Source organism: Dendrobates tinctorius, unplaced genomic scaffold (assembly GCF_039654945.1).
Source record: "Dendrobates tinctorius isolate UK_male_01 unplaced genomic scaffold, ASM3965494v1 ptg000151l, whole genome shotgun sequence".
Taxonomy (NCBI): Eukaryota; Metazoa; Chordata; class Amphibia; order Anura; family Dendrobatidae; genus Dendrobates; species Dendrobates tinctorius.
Window position 1 is genome coordinate 29,899,813 of NW_027361818.1, and position 18,744 is coordinate 29,918,556.

Consider the following 18,744-nt stretch of genomic DNA (forward strand, 5'->3'; position numbering starts at 1 on the left):
GGTAATCGCTGTGCATTAGTTGTAATTTTAAACATGGATGTGAAAGAGAGTTTTTTGGTGTAGTGACCCTCCACTATCTCCCATTCTGGTAATGTCCACTTGAGCCTTCCATTTATTGTATGAACAATGGCCATTTATCTAATGACCATCATGTAGAAATTAAAAGCTTCAGTGGAAATGGCTCTCTCTGTTAGCCACGGTAATCTGGAGACCTTACAGTGGCCTTGGTGTCTGCAATCAGTAGACAATCAGATCTCATCCCCCCAAAAAAATTAAACATGTCGCAAATTTGTATCTGACAATGAATAAGCATACAAAAGTTTTGTACAGAAAACCCAAAACAGTTCTGAAAAGGCTAACCTGAATGCTAAGCATTACGCTGGCTTAGGATGTGTTACTGGTGAACGAGCTGAAAAAGTGAAACTCTGAACGCTTGGAAATCATGACATCAGAAAAGACATGTCTACCAGAGAAGCATGGTGGACCAGCTTTGTGGTACTCAGAATTAGCAGGGATAGTTCTTACCATTTATTTCACTTCTGTTCATCCCACGATCAGTTATTTCATACTTTATAAATTTGTACTTTCTGTACTTACCGTCTCAGGTCACGCGCTGTCTGGTTCGCTATCCATGGACATCCTTGTAGAGAGTTAATCAATGTATAAAACTTAGATGTTTCCAATCTAGAGGAAAAAATATTACCATGACATTTGTTTTGTGAATTTTCATCAAAGCTGCACATAATATTGCTCTGATCAGTTATTTTGTTCTATAAAGATAGAGACAAAGAGAAAAACAACATAACACAAAATTTATATAGGCAAAATTAATTCCTCTAATTGCCAGAAATTGTCCTTGTGAGTCAGAGTCAAAGGATATTTTTTGGCATCTATGATCATCTCAAATAACAAGATGACTTAGTTTTTCAAGGATCAAATGTCTCTTCCTATTTCTCCATTTTGAACACATTCGCTCAAGATTGTGAAAGTTCTTCCTAAAGGTTGTGATTTTTAAGAGCCGTGAAAAAACACTACTACCAATACTACTAAGCAGCTGTCTAAGTCATAGGAAATTTACAAGCGAATGTTTTCATCCTGCAGCTACGTTCTTTGGCTAGAATTATTGACTTAAAGTGAGGCCTCATGACCTTGAACACTAGTATGAGCCAATCAGGATCCACGAACACTGTGGGCAACGTGATGACATAGGCAGGGGTCACCACCATCTTTCAGAAGGGCATGCAAGTGATTGGCTTGCTTTGGTGGGCGTCACAGGGGGTATAAAAGGGCGTGCACGCCGACCGCCATCTTACTTCTGCCGATCTCAGTATAGGGAGAGGTTGCTGCTGATTCTGTAGGGAGAGCGTTAGGCAGGGAAGAAGACAAAAAAACTGCTTCTGCTGCTAGCGATTTGGCCTGCACAACACACCAGTCACTGTGTGTGCAGTGCAAGGGGAGGCTATATAGTGGTGTATCAGTGGTGTTGGTTGTTGGGCTGCCTTCTAAGGCTTCCTGACATTCCTGCATTGCTGTTTACCCACTGCTCCGCAAACTGCTTTTTTAAAAGCAATCCCAATTTTTTTTTTGTCCTCCTGAGAAGAAAAAAAAACTGCTTCTGCTGCTGGCGATTTGGCCTGCACAACACACCAGTCACTGTGTGTGCAGTGCAAGGGGAGACTATATTGTGGTGTATCAGTGGTGTTGGTTGTTGGGCTGCCTTTTAAGGCTTCCTGACAGGCTGGCATTGCTGTTTACCCACTGCTCTGCAAACTGCTTTTTTAAAAGCAATCCAATCTCCCTTATCCTCTAGTCACTTTTGTCACAGCTGTGCCATCGAGCCTGTGACATAGCGCTCAGATATCAGTGGGCCTCACACAATCCAAAAGTGTCCAGTGTCCACAAGTGTCTGCAGAAATTCAAAATCTCCCTTATCCTCTCGTCACTTTTGACACAGCTGTGCCATCGAGCCTGTGACATAGCGCTCAGATATCAGTGGCCCTCACACAATCCAAAAGTGTCCAGTGTCCACAAGTGTCTGCAGAAATTCAAAATCTCCCTTATCCTCTAGTCACTTTGGTCACAGCTGTGCCATCGAGCCTGTCACATAGCGCTCAGATATTCATTGGGCCTCACACAATCCAAAAGTGTCCAGTGTCCACAAGTGTGTGCAGAAATTCAAAATCTCCCTTATCCTCTAGTCACTTTGGTCACAGCTGTGCCATCGAGCCTGTCACATAACGCTCAGATATTCATTGGGCCTCACACAATCCAAAAGTGTCCAGTGTCCACAAGTGTGTGCAGAAATTCAAAATCTCCCTTATCCTCTAGTCACTTTGGTCACAGCTGTGCCATCGAGCCTGTCACATAGCGCTCAGATATTCATTGGGCCTCACACAATCCAAAAGTGTCCAGTGTCCACAAGTGTGTGCAGAAATTCAAAATCTCCCTTATCCTCAAGTCACTTTGGTCACAGCTGTGCCATCGAGCCTGTCACATAGCGCTCAGATATTCATTGGGCCTCACACAATCCAAAAGTGTCCAGTGTCCACAAGTGTGTGCAGAAATTCAAAATCTCCCTTATCCTCTAGTCACTTTGGTCACAGCTGTGCCATCGAGCCTGTCACATAGCGCTCAGATATTCAATGGGCCTCACACAATCCAAAAGTGTCCAGTGTCCACAAGTGTGTGCAGAAATTCAAAATCTCCCTTATCCTCTAGTCACTTTGGTCACAGCTGTGCCATCGAGCCTGTCACATAGCGCTCAGATATTCATTGGGTTTCACACAATCCAAAAGTGTCCAGTGTCCACAAGTGTGTGCAGAAATTCAAAATCTCCCTTATCCTCTAGTCACTTTGGTCACAGCTGTGCCATCGAGCTTGTCACATAGCGCTCAGATATTCATTGGGCCTCACACAATCCAAAAGTGTCCAGTGTCCACAAGTGTCTGCAGAAATTCAGAATCTCCCTTATCCTCTACTCACTTTGGTCACAGCTGTGCCATCGAGCCTGTCACATAGCGCTCAGATATTCATTGGGCCTCACACAATCCAAAAGTGTCCAGTGTCCACAAGTGTGTGCAGAAATTCAAAATCTCCCTTATCCTCTAGTCACTTTGGTCACAGCTGTGCCATCGAGCCTGTCACATAGCGCTCAGATATTCATTGGGCCTCACACAATCCAAAAGTGTCCAGTGTCCACAAGTGTGTGCAGAAATTCAAAATCTCCATTATCCTCTAGTCACTTTGGTCACAGCTGTGCCATCGAGCCTGTCACATAGCGCTCAGATATTCAATGGGCCTCACACAATCCAAAAGTGTCCAGTGTCCACAAGTGTGTGCAGAAATTCAAAATCTCCCTTATCCTCTAGTCACTTTGGTCACAGCTGTGCCATCGAGCCTGTCACATAGCGCTCAGATATTCATTGGGTCTCACACAATCCAAAAGTGTCCAGTGTCCACAAGTGTGTGCAGAAATTCAAAATCTCCCTTATCCTCTAGTCACTTTGGTCACAGCTGTGCCATCGAGCTTGTCACATAGCGCTCAGATATTCATTGGGCCTCACACAATCCAAAAGTGTCCAGTGTCCACAAGTGTCTGCAGAAATTCAGAATCTCCCTTATCCTCTACTCACTTTGGTCACAGCTGTGCCATCGAGCCTGTCACATAGCGCTCAGATATTCATTGGGCCTCACACAATCCAAAAGTGTCCAGTGTCCACAAGTGTGTGCAGAAATTCAAAATCTCCCTTATCCTCTAGTCACTTTGGTCACAGCTGTGCCATCGAGCCTGTCACATAGCGCTCAGATATTCATTGGGCCTCACACAATCCAAAAGTGTCCAGTGTCCACAAGTGTGTGCAGAAATTCAAAATCTCCCTTATCCTCTAGTCACTTTGGTCACAGCTGTGCCATCGAGCCTGTCACATAGCGCTCAGATATCAGTGGCCCTCACACAATCCAAAAGTGTCCAGTGTCCACAAGTGTCTGCAGAAATTCAAAATCTCCCTTATCCTCTCATCACTTTTGTCACAGCTGTGCCATCGAGCCTGTGACATAGCGCTCAGATATCAGTGGGCCTCACACAATCCAAAAGTGTCCAGTGTCCACAAGTGTGTGCAGAAATTCAAAATCTCCCCTGTCCTATAGACACCTTGTACCTTGTTTTACATTACTATATAGTTTGTTGGATTTTGTCTACATTTCTACCAAAAATGAGGAAGGCTGGTGGAAGAGGCCGTGGAATTGGGCGGGGGTTGGCAGCTGGTAATGATGGTGTTGGTGGTGGATCTGATGGTAGTGGCAAGAGCAAAATAGGACCGAATGCAGGAGGTGTTGAGCCTGCGTCATCGTCTGGCTACATAAGGCCTCGAACGCTTAGTTTTCTAGGAGTTGGCAAACCGCTTTTAAAGCCAGAGCATCAGGAAAAAGTTTTGTCTTACATTGCTGACTCAGCCTCCAGCTCTATCGCCTGCTCTTCAGTTGTAAAAAGTAAAAGCACTGAGTCGTCATTGGAGGCTCATGTTCATGAACCACACCTTTCCTTGTGTCCTTCACCCCAACCAAGATTGAAGGATGACGCAGGCCATACTACTGATTACTCCATGGAGCTGTTTTCACATACCATGCCTGGATTATCAAGTCAAATGGTGAATTACCCAGGCCAAGATGAATCTGACATGGAGTGCACTGATGCACAGCCGCTGATGGATGATTCTGCTGGTACATTCACTCAGAGCACTACATTGTCCTCGCAGTGTACAGAGCCAGATTCTGACGCTGATGAGACTCAGGTGCCCCTTCCCGCACACTATACCACCATACACTGTGACAAAGAGGAAGGTGCACATGACATAGAAGAGGAGGTGATGGATGACCCAGTTGTTGACCCAGATTGGCATCCATTGGGGGAAGAGGGTGCTGCTTCCAATAGCTCAGATGAGGAGCATCCACAGCAGACATCGACATCGCAACAGCTGTTATCTGGCAGGCCCAGAGCACTCCAAAGACAGGTTCCAAACATCAAAAGAGTTGCTGGACAGCTTGTCCAGAGAGTCAAAAGATCACAGCGTGCTAGGCCGCAAAATGTCTGCCAAAGTAGGAAGAGTGCAGTGTGGCACTTTTTTGACCAAAATCCTAATGATCAGGCCAAGGCTATCTCTAAGAAGTGCGCAAAGACCTTTAGCCGAGGGAAAAATCTGAAAAATTTGAATACCAGTTGCATGCTTAGACATTTAACCAGCATGCACTTGCAAGCGTGGACACAACACCAAACCTCAAGTGCCACATGTGCAACTGATCACAACGAAGGTAGTCAGCAACGCTACATTGTTTTCCCCACTGTAAGCCCACCGGTTAGCACAGCAGCAAATGTTGAGGTGTCGTTGCAAGGCCACAGCAGTCAGGGAATCCCACTGTTATATCAACGAAAGACTGATTCTAGGCCATCAGAAAGAACACCAACTCCATCACCATCATCAACCCTCTCTCAGTCCGCCCTGTCCACCGCTACTTCCACCATATGCAGCTCTCAAGTCCAGCTCACCCTCCCAGACACTATGAGTAGGTCAAGAAAGTACTCAGTCTCTCATCCGCGTACACTGGGTTTGAACGCCCACATTGCCAAACTAATCTCGTTTGAGATGATGCCCTTTCGGTTGGTGGAAAGCACAGCTTTCCGCGAACTCATGGCCTATGCAGTACCACGCTATGACCTACCCAGTCGCCACTTCTTCTCTCGCAAAGCCATCCCAGCCCTCCACCATCATGTGAAAGACCGCATTGTCCATGCACTCAAGCAGTCAGTGAGCGGAAAGGTGCACCTCACAACTGATGCATGGTCCAGTCGGCATGGCCAGGGCCGTTACGTGTCCATCACTGCGCACTGGGTTAATGTGGTGGATGCAGGGTCCACAGGGGACAGCGGTGGTGGGACAGTGCTGCCTAGCCCACGGTATAGGAAACAGTTGGCAGTAGGCATTCGACCCTCCTCCTCCTCCTCCTCCTCCAGAAGCGAAAGCTCGTCCACAGAGCGCAGTCGTACGAGCACTCCATCTGCAGCTGCCACTGTTGCACACGATGTGTCCCCCTATCGAGCAGCTAGTGGAAAGCGTCAGCAGGCTGTGTTGCAGATGATGTGTTTGGGCGACAGACACACCGCCGAGGTGCTGGCCGAGTACTTGAAGCGACAAACTGAGTCATGGCTGGGCAGTGTACATCTTGAGGCAGGCAAGGTAGTTAGTGATAACGGCCGTAATTTTGTGGCAGCCATAGCCCTTTCAAAACTCAGCCATATACCTTGCTTGGCTCACACCTTGAACCTGGTGGTGCAGTGCTTCCTCAAAAATTATCCGGAGTTAACAGCCCTGCTCCAGAAGGTGCGAAGACTGTGCGCGCACATCCGCCGGTCGCCTGTACACTCCGTTCGTATGCAGAAGCTGCAGCGATTGCTCCACCTTCCCAACCACCGCCTCATTATCGACATTGCAACAAGGTGGAACTCCACCCTGCACATGGTGGAGCGGCTGTGCGAGCAGAGGCAGGCCATAATGCATTTGTGAGAGGATACACGGCCAGGCACTTTGAGAGCAGACATGGAGTTGACAGGTGTGCAGTGGTCGAAGCTGAAAGACCTCTGTAAAGTCCTTCAGTGTTTTGAGGAATGCACACGGCTGGTAAGCGCAGACGACGCCATCCTAAGCATGAGCATCCCACTTATGCGTCTGCTCATGCAAACTTTGACGCACCTTAAGGAGCAGGCGTCTGCAGCCAATGTTGATGAGGAGGAAGAGGAGGAGGGAATCCTTGATGACATTCAGCCATTGTCTGCTCAGGGACCTCTCCTGGACGAGGTGGAGGAAGAAGAGGAGGAGGATGATGGGGATGATTACTTAGGGGAGGAGGATGCATCTCGTGGGGCAAGTGAAAATGTTGGCGTGGCAAGGTCTGGTACAGGGTTTGTGCGTGACTGGAGGGATGTGGATTTGCCAGAAAGTGCTCCTCCAACCAGCACTCGCAGTGCATCATTGACACCGGGAACATTGGCCCACATGTCAGATTATGCCTTGCAGATCCTAAAAAGGGACCCACGCATTGCCAAAATGATGAACGATGACGACTACTGGTTGGCCAGCATCCTGGATCCACGCTATAAAGGCAAATTACAAAACATCATGCCACAGGAGAACCTTGACCTAATATTGGCTAATAAACAAGCAACTCTGGTAAATCGGTTGCTTGAGGCATTCCCAGCACACAGCAGCGGTGATGGTTCTCACACGAGCCGTACGGGCCGGGGGCAGCTTGGCAGAGGTGTTCGTGGTGCACACAGCAGAAGTGGCGTTGGAGACAGGGGTTTCATGACAATGTTGTGGACTGATTTTTCAAGTACCGCTCACACAACTGGTAATACTGCATCGATGGAAAGTGACAGGAGACAGCAGTTGTCAACTATGGTTACAAACTACTTTTCCTCCCATATCGATGTTCTCCCACACAGGTCATTCCCCTTTGACTATTGGGCCGATAAACTGGACACCTGGCCTGAATTGGCACAATATGCCTTACAGGAGCTCGCTTGCCCAGCTGCAAGTGTGCTATCGGAAAGAGTCTTCAGTGCAGCTGGATCAATCCTGACAGAAAAAAGGACCCGTCTGTCAACCCAAAATGTGGATGATCTAACCTTCATTAAAATGAACCACGCATGGGTTTCCAAGGATTTTGTCCCACCTTCCCCTGATGACACATAGGGTGACAGAAAAATGGCTTGCTTTGGTCCACCTCTTCCTGGGACTTGACCTATTTCACCTTTTGCATCAGCTGAATGTCCAACATCAACATATGCCACTTTCTAAAACTCCCTAACTGTGCTGCCTCCCCCCCCCATGGCCGGAGTCACCACCTAGCGCACGACACCGTGCGAGTGCCGTTGCCCTGGACATGTGGGTAGGCCGACTCTTGGGCGCGGGCACTGGCACAGGGTCCTTCATAGTGCAATCAAGTGTCTCTGACGGTGGTGGTGCACACCCGCCGTCAGACACACCGCCGTACTATGAGGGACCCAGTGCCAGTACCGACGCCCACGAGTGGGCCCCCCTTGCTTGGTTAGGGCCCCAGCATTTGCAATCTTTACCTCTCCCTGCTCCTCCGCTGTGTAGTCTGGGCCGTCAAATCCATACTGTGCCTGACACCATCTGAGCCTGCCTCCTGATGTATAGACATATATTTTGAATGTGTACGCTATCCATACATGTTATCCGGGGATACGGTATCCTTTCTAACCTTTGTGCAATCACGTGCAATCCATACTGGGCCTAACACCGTCTGAGCCTGCCTCCTGATGTATAGACATATATTTTGAATGTGTACGCTATCCATACATGTTATCCGGGGATACGGTACCCTTTCTAACCTTTGTGCAATCACGTGCAATCCATACTGGGCCTAACACCGTCTGAGCCTGCCTCCTGATGTATAGACATATATTTTGAATGTGTACGCTATCCATACATGTTATCTGGGGATACGGTACCCTTTCTAACCATTGTGCAATCACGTGCAATCCATACTGGGCCTAACACCGTCTGAGCCTGCCTCCTGATGTATAGACATATATTTTGAATGTGTACGCTATCCATACATGTTATCTGGGGATATGGTACCCTTTCTAACCTTTGTGCAATCACGTGCAATCCATACTGGGCCTAACACCGTCTGAGCCTGCCTCCTGATGTATAGACATATATTTTGAATGTGTACGCTATCCATACATGTTATCTGGGGATACGGTACCCTTTCTCACCTTTGTGCAATCACGTGTAATCCATACTGGGCGTGAGAACGGCTGGCGAGCTATTAAGCAAGCTACAGCACCTGTGGTTTGCACACGTCGAATTTAACCGTAGGCTCCTGGTGGTGCCCTTCTGGACATTCCTTTAAGGTTCAGCTTTGCAACCATACTGCCCATGTAAAACAAACACTTTGTCTTCATGAACGCTGTTTGGAGGGTCATGACTCATGGGAATAACGCCGCCCAATCAGTTAACCTGCTAGAGAGATCGTTCGTTGCTCCCAATCATGACATCACACTCGCTAGGAAGAAGGTAATGCCACTGTGGCGACCGTACTCCTGGGGGCGACACAAGTGCACTGATGCCCAGCCACTGCTCGATGAATCTGCTGGTACATTGACCCAGACCACTACATTCCCCTCGCACGCTACACGACCTGAATCTGACCCTGATGAAACTCAGGATACCCTTCCCATATACATTTCCATCTTACACGGTGACAAAGAGGAAGCTGCAGATGAAAGTGCAGGTTCGGCCCACCCGCCATCAGACACACCACCGTACTATCAGGGGCCCTGTGCCAGTGCCGTCGCCAACGAGTGGGCCCCCCCTGCTTGCTCAGGATCACAGCACTTGCAAAGTTGAAATACTGTGCAGTGAGATGGAAGATGGGGACGACGAGGAGTCCAGACAAGTACAGGGATTCCCTAGCGAGAAGACTTATTTGATTGTTTTCAATGTTGGGACAGCAATTTTTGGGGAGCACTATACTCTGGAGAATGATAGATGGGGCCCACCATACACTGGAACATTCCAAAGGTGGACATCAGACACTGGAGCAGCATTTACAGGGCCCATTATACACTAGAGCATTAGAAATGGGGCCCATTATGTTTGGAGCATTATTTGGGCCCATAAGACAGTGGAGCTTCATCCATGGGGACCAACATATACTGTAGCATTATGTGGAGCTCATCATATACTGTTTCAAACATTATATGGGACCAATGATTCTGTATGGAGAAATAGATGGGCCTCGTCATGAGATGTAAAAAGTGAGGTATTTTTCATTGTACTATACCGCTATTTATCTGCCGTATCGGAGCATGATGAGTTGTGGTATGTGTTAAAGGGGCGCTCTTTCGCCCAGGGCACATGAAAACCTGCAGCCAGCCCTCCCCCCCCACAACTTTAGCCAAATAACCCCCATTTTTCAGTGCATAACTTGTATTATGAAGTTAATTAAGGTTGACAAGCTTAAGTAAGAAGAATTGATGCTTTTGGCATTCAAATGGGCACTGTAGGTGTGTTTCCTGTCCTCCTCTCACTGCCGACTTTTATTCCCCATTGACTTACATTGGGTTTCGTGTTTCGGGACGACCCCGACTTTTCCCTATAATCGGACGATCTTGCTCGACCAGACTTTTGGAAAAGTCGGGTTTCACGAAACGAAACTCGACCCTAAAAAACCAAAAGTCGCTCAACTCTAATCTACACGAAACCTGTGAGTATGACCACATAAGTCTAAAAAACATGCTTCCCATGCCCCTTTGCAATCTTTACTTGATTCGTGCCCTAACTTGTGGTTACATGACGCTGTACGCAGGTCACTTCGGACTGTGGCACTGACTTCTGGTTTGGTGGACCACGATATGCTTTCTACAATCATGGATTCCGGTGGCTCGCATATTTCCTGCACTGCCATGATTTTATGATAGATGACCGCCCCCAAGCATCAGGGGATAGCGTTTCTCCTCCACAACACCTGTTCTAACACTAGGAAGGACTTATTCCAGTGATATTTATTAGGGAACCCACCTCCTAGTTAAATTATGGGTCAAACTACGAGCCAATCTTTTCTCTTTACTGATTGGATTACTTTGACTGACTTCCTGGTGAACCATGTGGATTTTGTTTTCTAACACACCGTCTGTCAGCAATATCTAAACCCCTTTCTATGCTGCCCCAGGAAGAAGCCACGGCGAAACGCGAGTTGGACATCACAAGGTAATATATATAGCTACACTATATTATTGATATATGGCTAATATCTGTGGTTAGAATTAGGGTCTGTGCCACTTACGACTTATGCTTACTACATCTTAATGGCAACTTTATGTCTATCCCTATTACCCAGCACGATGCACGGTTTATATTTGGATACATGGGGTTTATCATTCTCTCTTGGGTCAGACGGGTCATGTGTATTTTTTCTATTTATCAGTGCTCTTGTTAATATGATGATGGGAATGTAATGAGGATAGCTTCCATATGCAGAGTGCTATATAATATGGCCACTGCCTGTAATGTTATCATCTGCTTTTTATTATTTGTACATGTTATGCATGGATGTTATAATAGTCATCATATGTGATTATACTTGAAGGCTTCGTGTAAATGCTGTAATGGCCACTAATGTATGATTAGTATTAAGTCTCAGGCCCATTGGGCTGCCACCAGTTTTTGGAGGTTGCTTAGACCTCAGTATCTCTATACACAGATAATAACCCTGCTCCTCTGTATTTCTAGTATATCCTGCCTTTAATTCCAGGATGTATTTGGTTACAATTGTGTAAATGCCGGTGTGCATGGTATTACAGGGCTGGGGAATGAAGTGTCCTGAAGTCTGGGCCTGATAAGCCAGACCTCTCTGTATTTATTAGGTAACCATTAAATAACACAATATACAAAACAGTGAATATAAAATACAAGGAATCCAGTTCCCATCAAGCAGATGGTCACCATTCATCTACCCAGACCAATATGGTTTTAAGTAAACAAAAATGATTATTTTAGATGTGGGGTCCTTCCCTGGATATGATCCCTACCTTAACCTTGAAGGTTGACACTCTAAGGTTACGACAATGGCGCCCCCGCTTGTTGTTGCCTCTCCCTAGTAATCCCTAACCTGTCTAATAGCAGGAGATCCGTATATACATCAAATCAATCATAAGAGTTGACAATTTAATTAAGATACCATTACAGGTATCTAGGACCGTAAAGTAATCTGGCAAATGAGATACAAATACCCCAAATATGGCAAATCAGAAACAGACACACAGTAATTCCATAAACTGGAGCTAAGTTTTGGGGTCACTAATAGGGTTCACAAAAATCGGTAATGTGAATGTAATGACACCGATGGTGTCACTGGGGCAGCCTAGGGGGCGCTATCAGGGTGCATGTGAACGAGCGCAGGGAGTGGAGGAACAAGGCATGCAGTGCGCAAGGACCTGAGACTAAGCGGTGAGCATAGAACCTGGAACTAAGTGGTCACATGACCAGGGGCCGGAGTCACCGCACGTGAGGACCGGGAAGGCAGCTGAGTGCACAGAATACCGGATGCAAAAAGTAAACGTAGTCAAAGGGTAGCTGAGGGTTAAATGTCAGATGAGAGCATGGTACCTAGTGATAAGACAGAGAATAAACAGACAAGCCAAGTGGTCAGATAACCAGGAAGGACAGGACAGTATAAAGCAGGATACAGAGGCAAAAGTTATGGGATACACCGGGTCATACACAGCAAAGCACACATACACACAGGCACAACATTTCCTGACAAGTAATCTGGGTCAGCAACCACTGTTAAGCGTCGGGTTCCGGGCACTGCACAGCGGGAAACCCGAGCCTTGCCGTCGACGGTCTCTCATTCCTCTCCGGCTGCAGTGGAGCCTGCTCAGCAGACTTCTTGATCCCGGCGCTGTGCTCACACCAGCATTGTGGGTTCGGTTGCTGCTGCCACCTCTGGTCCAGTTATGGCAATGCAGCCTGTCCAGCAGCAAAAGACTCCAGAGTCTAAGTCCTTCCTTTGGTCCACTGAGCATGCTCATGAGATGATCTCACATTGGGGATCGGGAGTCACATGCTCAGGTCCTTCCCCAGTTATGATTGGTCCATCAGGAGGATCAGGAAGGTCCTGGAAGGGCACGGCTATAAAAGATTTGCAAGGCCGTCCTGCCATGCGCTATGATAGACTCTGAGGCTATTGTACTTAGTGTGTCTATAATGATGGATGACTGAGCCTGGTGACTGACTCATTTTAATCCCACCTCCTTGGATATTATGTATGAGTTAGGGTTAGGAATTAGAGTCAGTACATTTGCTCTGACACTGCATAGCGCCGCAGTGTTGCTCCACATCTTCCTTTAGCACCTAGGGCGTCGGCCAGTACAGGCCTGTCTGACACTGCTACTGCAGCATCCACCACAGCAGCGCCGTGTGTGCACTTTCCAGCACCATTGACAGGCTGGTTACTCGCGTCCATCAGGGCGGACATTGCACCCGTTGTAAGCAGTGGTTCACACTACCGTGACCTGTGACGTAAACAGGTTGCGGTTGTTCGCCGGCTGGTACGTACTATGTGAAGCAATGGAGTTCGTGCCTGCTAGCACCTGATCAGTGGTTACCTACCAGTGTCTGGTTTTTCTCCTACATGCCTTTCCCTCATTGTTTAGCAGTGCGTTCCGCCAGCCCGTAACAAACCAGAAACCGAGTATACGGAAGTATCACCGACACCAAATCCAGGAAATGCCTGTTAAGGGCTAGCAGAACGCACTTAGTAATAAGAGATGGTATCAAGGTGCGTTCGCTGCCCTGGGTCCATCGTGCAGAGATGTTACCTGCTGCTCGGTAATGGCGGAGGCTTCACGGCAAAAATAAATGAACACACACGGGTTAATGTCACCCGGTGTGTACGGAAGCGAGTTCTCTTACCCCAGAGAACTGCTTTGCCGCTGAGTATAAATACCGAAGCCTGTTAAACTCACAGAGCTCAGTTGGGTGAGCGCTAGCAGACAGTCACAGGACTCTGCCTCAGAGGCAACGGGTTAGAGTCCCTCAAGACCACTAGCATTCGGCGCTGCATCTGCGGTGCCAGCAAGAGAGTAACCAGAATGTAAGCACACTAATGGCTAAAGGCGAATGGCGCTGCGCTGATGGACGCCGCAGTACATGGAGCACTGAGGTGCCTTAAGCTGAAGGGCACTTGTGATATACAATGTCTGCAAAATATGTTTTTCTGTTGGAACTTTCTAGAGAATCCAGCACTCAATGCAGGCTGCCAGCTCATGCAGCACCTTCCCCCCTCCTCTTTTCGCCCATGGCTCACTCACACACTGACCCGTGCCCCCCTGCCTGGGCTAGCTCTGAAACCTTAAACCAACTTCCTCTCGAAGAGCAGGGGGAAGGGATCCCTTTGTTCGGAAAAACACAGGCTGTATGCCGGTATATGGGAAACATACAAATAAGTCATATTACGAAAACCATACACAGCAGAGATATAACAATCATATTTTTGTGATCTGCACGATCCCGGCGTCCCTACGGCGCCTGTGGCGTAGTTCTCAGACTTACAGAACCTGAAATATGGGTTCCTTCTAAACGGCGGGTCAGAATTACTGCATATTTGGTCTGGAATTATTGTACTCCCCAAACCACAAACAATGATGCCATATATATGTCTGTGCGGGCTTCCCCCACTAAGTTATGATTATTATAAGTTTTAGTAAGATTTCTCCCTAGAGAGTAAGAGAGGTGGGCACTCTCTAGACTGCCCCTTTCGGTGATGTCACACACCCGGGCTATAAGGTACCCCTCCCGTACAGGGAGGGCAGAAGAACAGCTGCAGAGTCCGTGCTGACAAGAACTCCAGATGAGTGGAGACGTGTGGCTCCTCCCCCCTTAAAGCCGCATGGTCTGCCTAAGGAACAATATGGAACTGTGAGTGTAATCTCTTTGTTTTCTCCACTTTTATTTTATACCTGTACTGTACATATTTTATGTCTCAATTTTATAGCAACTTTCATCTGTAATCACTGTCCTCTTTCGGAAAATAAATGATTTAATATTTAGCCTGTCTCCATGCTCTAAGAATCGAACTATACGCCTTTGATAGATAATCGCTACTAATTCAAGGGGTTTGCCACGGACCCTCTTAATTTAACACTGTGAATTAAGTAACCGTGACTGGTGGCAGCACGTTGTGTACGGCTATTGCAGCTTGCTGGCAGTACAGAAGGGTCTTATATTGCTGAATGAGGGGCTGCGGCCACAGCATTGATAATTCCCTTACTGCAGAAGCCTAATTGCCAGCTCACAACAGGCAGCCCGTCTGGCGACTAATTATCCTAGGTGCAGTTCCCTGACTGACCTGAGGGTAAGGGGGGTGCCGGAAAGCTGCGAGTTCCAAAGTGGAACTGAGAAAGTGGGATATACCTAAATCCCTGCAGTACTTGGAAGATTGATAGCAGTGGTGGGGCATCCAAATTAAACTCCCCCTGCGGCAAATTGTAGAGCAAGATTAGCTTGCTGGCTAATTTTTGGTCACTTGGTGCCAGTGGTGGGATAACTAAGATAAGCCCCCACTGCACCTGTGATAGCCGTGTGCCGGCATTGTGTCACGTCCCTCCGTCCGCTGATACACCGGTGTCAGTGGTGGGATTGTGACATAGTGGTGACACAGGGTCCGCTGTCCGTCGCGTTTTGGTGACAGCGGGATCCCCGTCAGTCGTCCGTAAGTGGCGAACAGCGGTGGGCTGTTCGTCACATATTGGTGGCAGCGGTGGGATACTCCTAGAGCATTAGTGATTTGGTTTGAGAAATCATTCCTCTCACTAAAAACCTGCACGGTTCCTGCGGGAATCCTGCATCATAGGTTTTGGAGAACAGACTCAGTGGTTATTAGTCCTGAGACATTTTTGTGTACGTGCAAGTATCCCCTCCCTTTTTCTCCGTTTTTCTTTTGTGTCTTTTATTTGGCAACCATGGCTACGATGGGAGCAGAGTGGTATAAGCAGCATAACAAGGCATCTCTCATTGCCCTCTGCGGGGTGTGGCGGATCGACACCACAAACAAAAACAAAGCCCAACTGATCGCGGCTCTGGTGCAACGGGAAAACGACCAGACCCCAGCGAACGCAGAAGCGGGCTCAAGTAACAATGGGGCTGCAGCAGAGGCTCCACTCATGAGCGCTGGCCCCACATTCAACCAGAACGGGGTGGACCCCTATCTGCAAATGGCCTTGGACGAACTCCCCGCCGAAGACAGAGATGGATGGGTAAGGCTGATCCAGCAGTATCGGCAGGAGGCCCAAGCCGAACGTGAGCGCCAAGCAGAAGCTCAGAGGGCCCATGAGCTGGAGATGCTCCAGCGGGGGTGGAATGCCCCCACAGCCCGAAGCAGTGAGCCCAGCAGCATCCAGACTCCTAAACCCCGGCCAGAGCATTTTCCCGTGATGGAAAAGGACGGGAACTTGGACACATTTCTGCGAGCCTTTGAGAAAGCATGCCGACAGTACCGGCTGGATAAGGCCCAATGGGCCAAGTACTTGACCCCAGGGCTAAAAGGCAAAGCCCTGGAGGCATTTGCTTCTCTTCCGCAAGCGCATGATGATGGCTATGACGCCATAAAGCAGGCGCTGATCGCCAAATACCGGCTGACACCTGAGGTATACCGAAAGAAGTTCCGGCACCTCCAACGTGGTCCACACGATAGCAACAGTGATGTGGTGCAAGGACTCAGGACCCACTTTGACCAGTGGATCCATGGACTGTCCGTTGAATCCTTTGAGCAGCTACGGGACCTGATGATCAAAGACCAGTTCCTGCATCTCTGCCCAGCTGAGGTCCGACAGTTCATCCTGGACCGCGAACCAACGAATGCGGACAAAGCGGCGCAGATCGCCGACAACTACGAGGCCAACCGGAAGCCCGAGACGCGGAGGCCAGTCATCACCAGCTGGAGAGGGGGTAAGCCTGCACCCAACCCCAATGGCCCAGCTAGCCGTCCCTCCGGAGGCCCTGTCCCTGTTGCCAACAGGCCGGCTACTGACAGTTGCCTGTGTCACCACTGCCAGCTGCCTGGTCACTTCGTTTTATGCCTGTCCGAATAGGCCGAAGAACCCCCCAGCCAAGGCCCCCGGGCCCAACGCCTCTGTTCTTTTGGTGGGAGGTGTGGTTGGGAGGGCTGACGACAACGTTCAACCTGTTCAGGTGGGGGCCCGTCTTGCTACAGGCTTCAAGGACACCGGGGCTGAACGAACCCTCATCCGTCCTGGACTGGCGGCCCCTGAAGAGTTCGTTGAGGGGAAAACCCTGACTGTCACCGGGATTGGAGGCACCCGTTGTCCCTTGCCAGTGGCCCGGGTTTATCTTGATTGGGGTGCTGGGAGCGGGTTGAGGGAGGTGGGAGTGTCTGAAAATTTGCCCACTGATGTTTTATTGGGGACTGACTTGGGGCGGATGGTTGCATACTACGTCCCTGACACCCTTCCCCAAACTGATAATAAGGGTAACGTTAACCCTGATGATGATGATGGGAAACTGAATGTGTTACCTGCTAACGCCTTGATGAGTAATGATGCAACTAACAACCATTCTTTCCCCAGGTATGATGCTGATGGTGATGTGAATGTACCAAAGCAATGTGATAACCATTCTTTTCGTAGGGATGATGATGATGATGTTGAGGTATCTGTGCCGACTGAACCCGTTAACCCTTTCTTTGAAACGGTAGATGTGTCCACAGGTACCGAAGTGCTCAGCCCCGTCACTCTGCTGAGTGAGACGGCTGAGGAACCCCTGGCAGGAACAAGCAACGGTGCTCAAGGAAATGGGGAGGTGCATGGGGGCCATGAGGAAGGTAATGCCATGCAGCTGACCAGTGCCACCGAGGAAGGTAACTGGCCCATAAGTAGCACTGCTCCTGAAGTGTTGGGGGTGGATGGGGAGGTAGAGCCCAGGGCAGCACCGGCTGGTGGGTCTGTAGAAATCCCCAGGGAGGCAGCATACATAGCAGCTGTCACACGCAGTCAGAGTGCCCAGATCGCAGGTAACGCACTGTCTTCTGGACCCTCTGCTGCTACCAGAGAGACTGAACCAGAGGTGAACCCAGAGCCGGTTCCAGAGGGTCCCAGTAAAGAAGGTACCCTGACGTCACTTCTGGCAGCCTCCAGCAAGGAGTTCCAGGCTGCTCTGCACTCAGATGCCAGCCTGGAGAAATTGAGAGGTCTCGCCCAGACGCCCACCTCCAAGTCTGATAAGGAGAAGGTGTTCTGGGAACGAGGAAGGTTGTACCGGGAGACAGTACCCGGAGATCCTAAAAAGGAGTGGTTGAGGGAAAGACAGTTGGTCGTCCCCTATCAGTTCAGAACTGAGTTGTTGCGGATTGCCCATGAGATTCCACTCGCTGGACACTTGGGGATCAGCAAAACAAAGGCACGGCTGTCTCAACACTTCTATTGGCCCAAGATGGGGACAGATGTAACACACTACTGCCGCTCCTGTGCGACCTGTCAAAAAGTGGGTAAGGCGGGGCCTGCTCTTAAGGCTCCCCTTATTCCTTTGCCGGTGATAGAGGAACCTTTCCAGAGAATCGCGGTGGACATTGTAGGACCGCTGTCCGTCCCCAGCAGCTCTGGAAAGCGATACATTTTCACCGTGGTAGACTACGCTACCCGGTACCCAGAGGCAGTAGCTCTGTCTTCAACCAGGGCAGATAAGGTGGCTGACGCACTGGTGACCATCTTTTCAAGGGTAGGATTTCCCAGGGAGATGCTTACCGATCAAGGGACCCAATTCATGTCTCGCCTAATGGAGGCTCTCTGTGAGAAAATGCAGGTGACGCACATGGTATCGAGTGCGTATCACCCGCAGACTAATGGTTTGTGTGAACGCTTCAACGGTACCCTCAAGCAGATGCTCCGCATACTGGTTGAGACCCAAGGGCGCGACTGGGAGCGGTACCTCCCACACCTGCTGTTCGCTTACAGAGAAGTTCCGCAGGCCTCGACCGGGTTCTCCCCCTTCGAGCTCCTGTATGGCAGGCGAGTCCGGGGACCCCTTGGGTTGATAAGAGAATCCGGGTAAGATGAGCCAAACCCCACAGAAGTGTCCATCGTGGATCATGTCATGCGCTTCCGTGACAAGATGCAGACCTTGACGCAGTTGGTGCATGACAACA

At 49.0% G+C, this 18,744-nt stretch overlaps 1 protein-coding gene across 1 annotated transcript in view; it reads right to left on the reverse strand.

The window, feature by feature from the left end:
• The window catches only part of LOC141050277 (alpha-2,8-sialyltransferase 8F-like), a 173,447-nt gene that overhangs the window by 80,866 nt on the left and 73,837 nt on the right, over positions 1–18,744 (reverse strand). Inside the window, exon 3 of the mRNA XM_073547164.1 lies at positions 598–684. Coding sequence (XP_073403265.1) covers positions 598–684 — 87 coding nt within the window. The remainder of the gene's footprint in view (positions 1–597; positions 685–18,744) is intronic.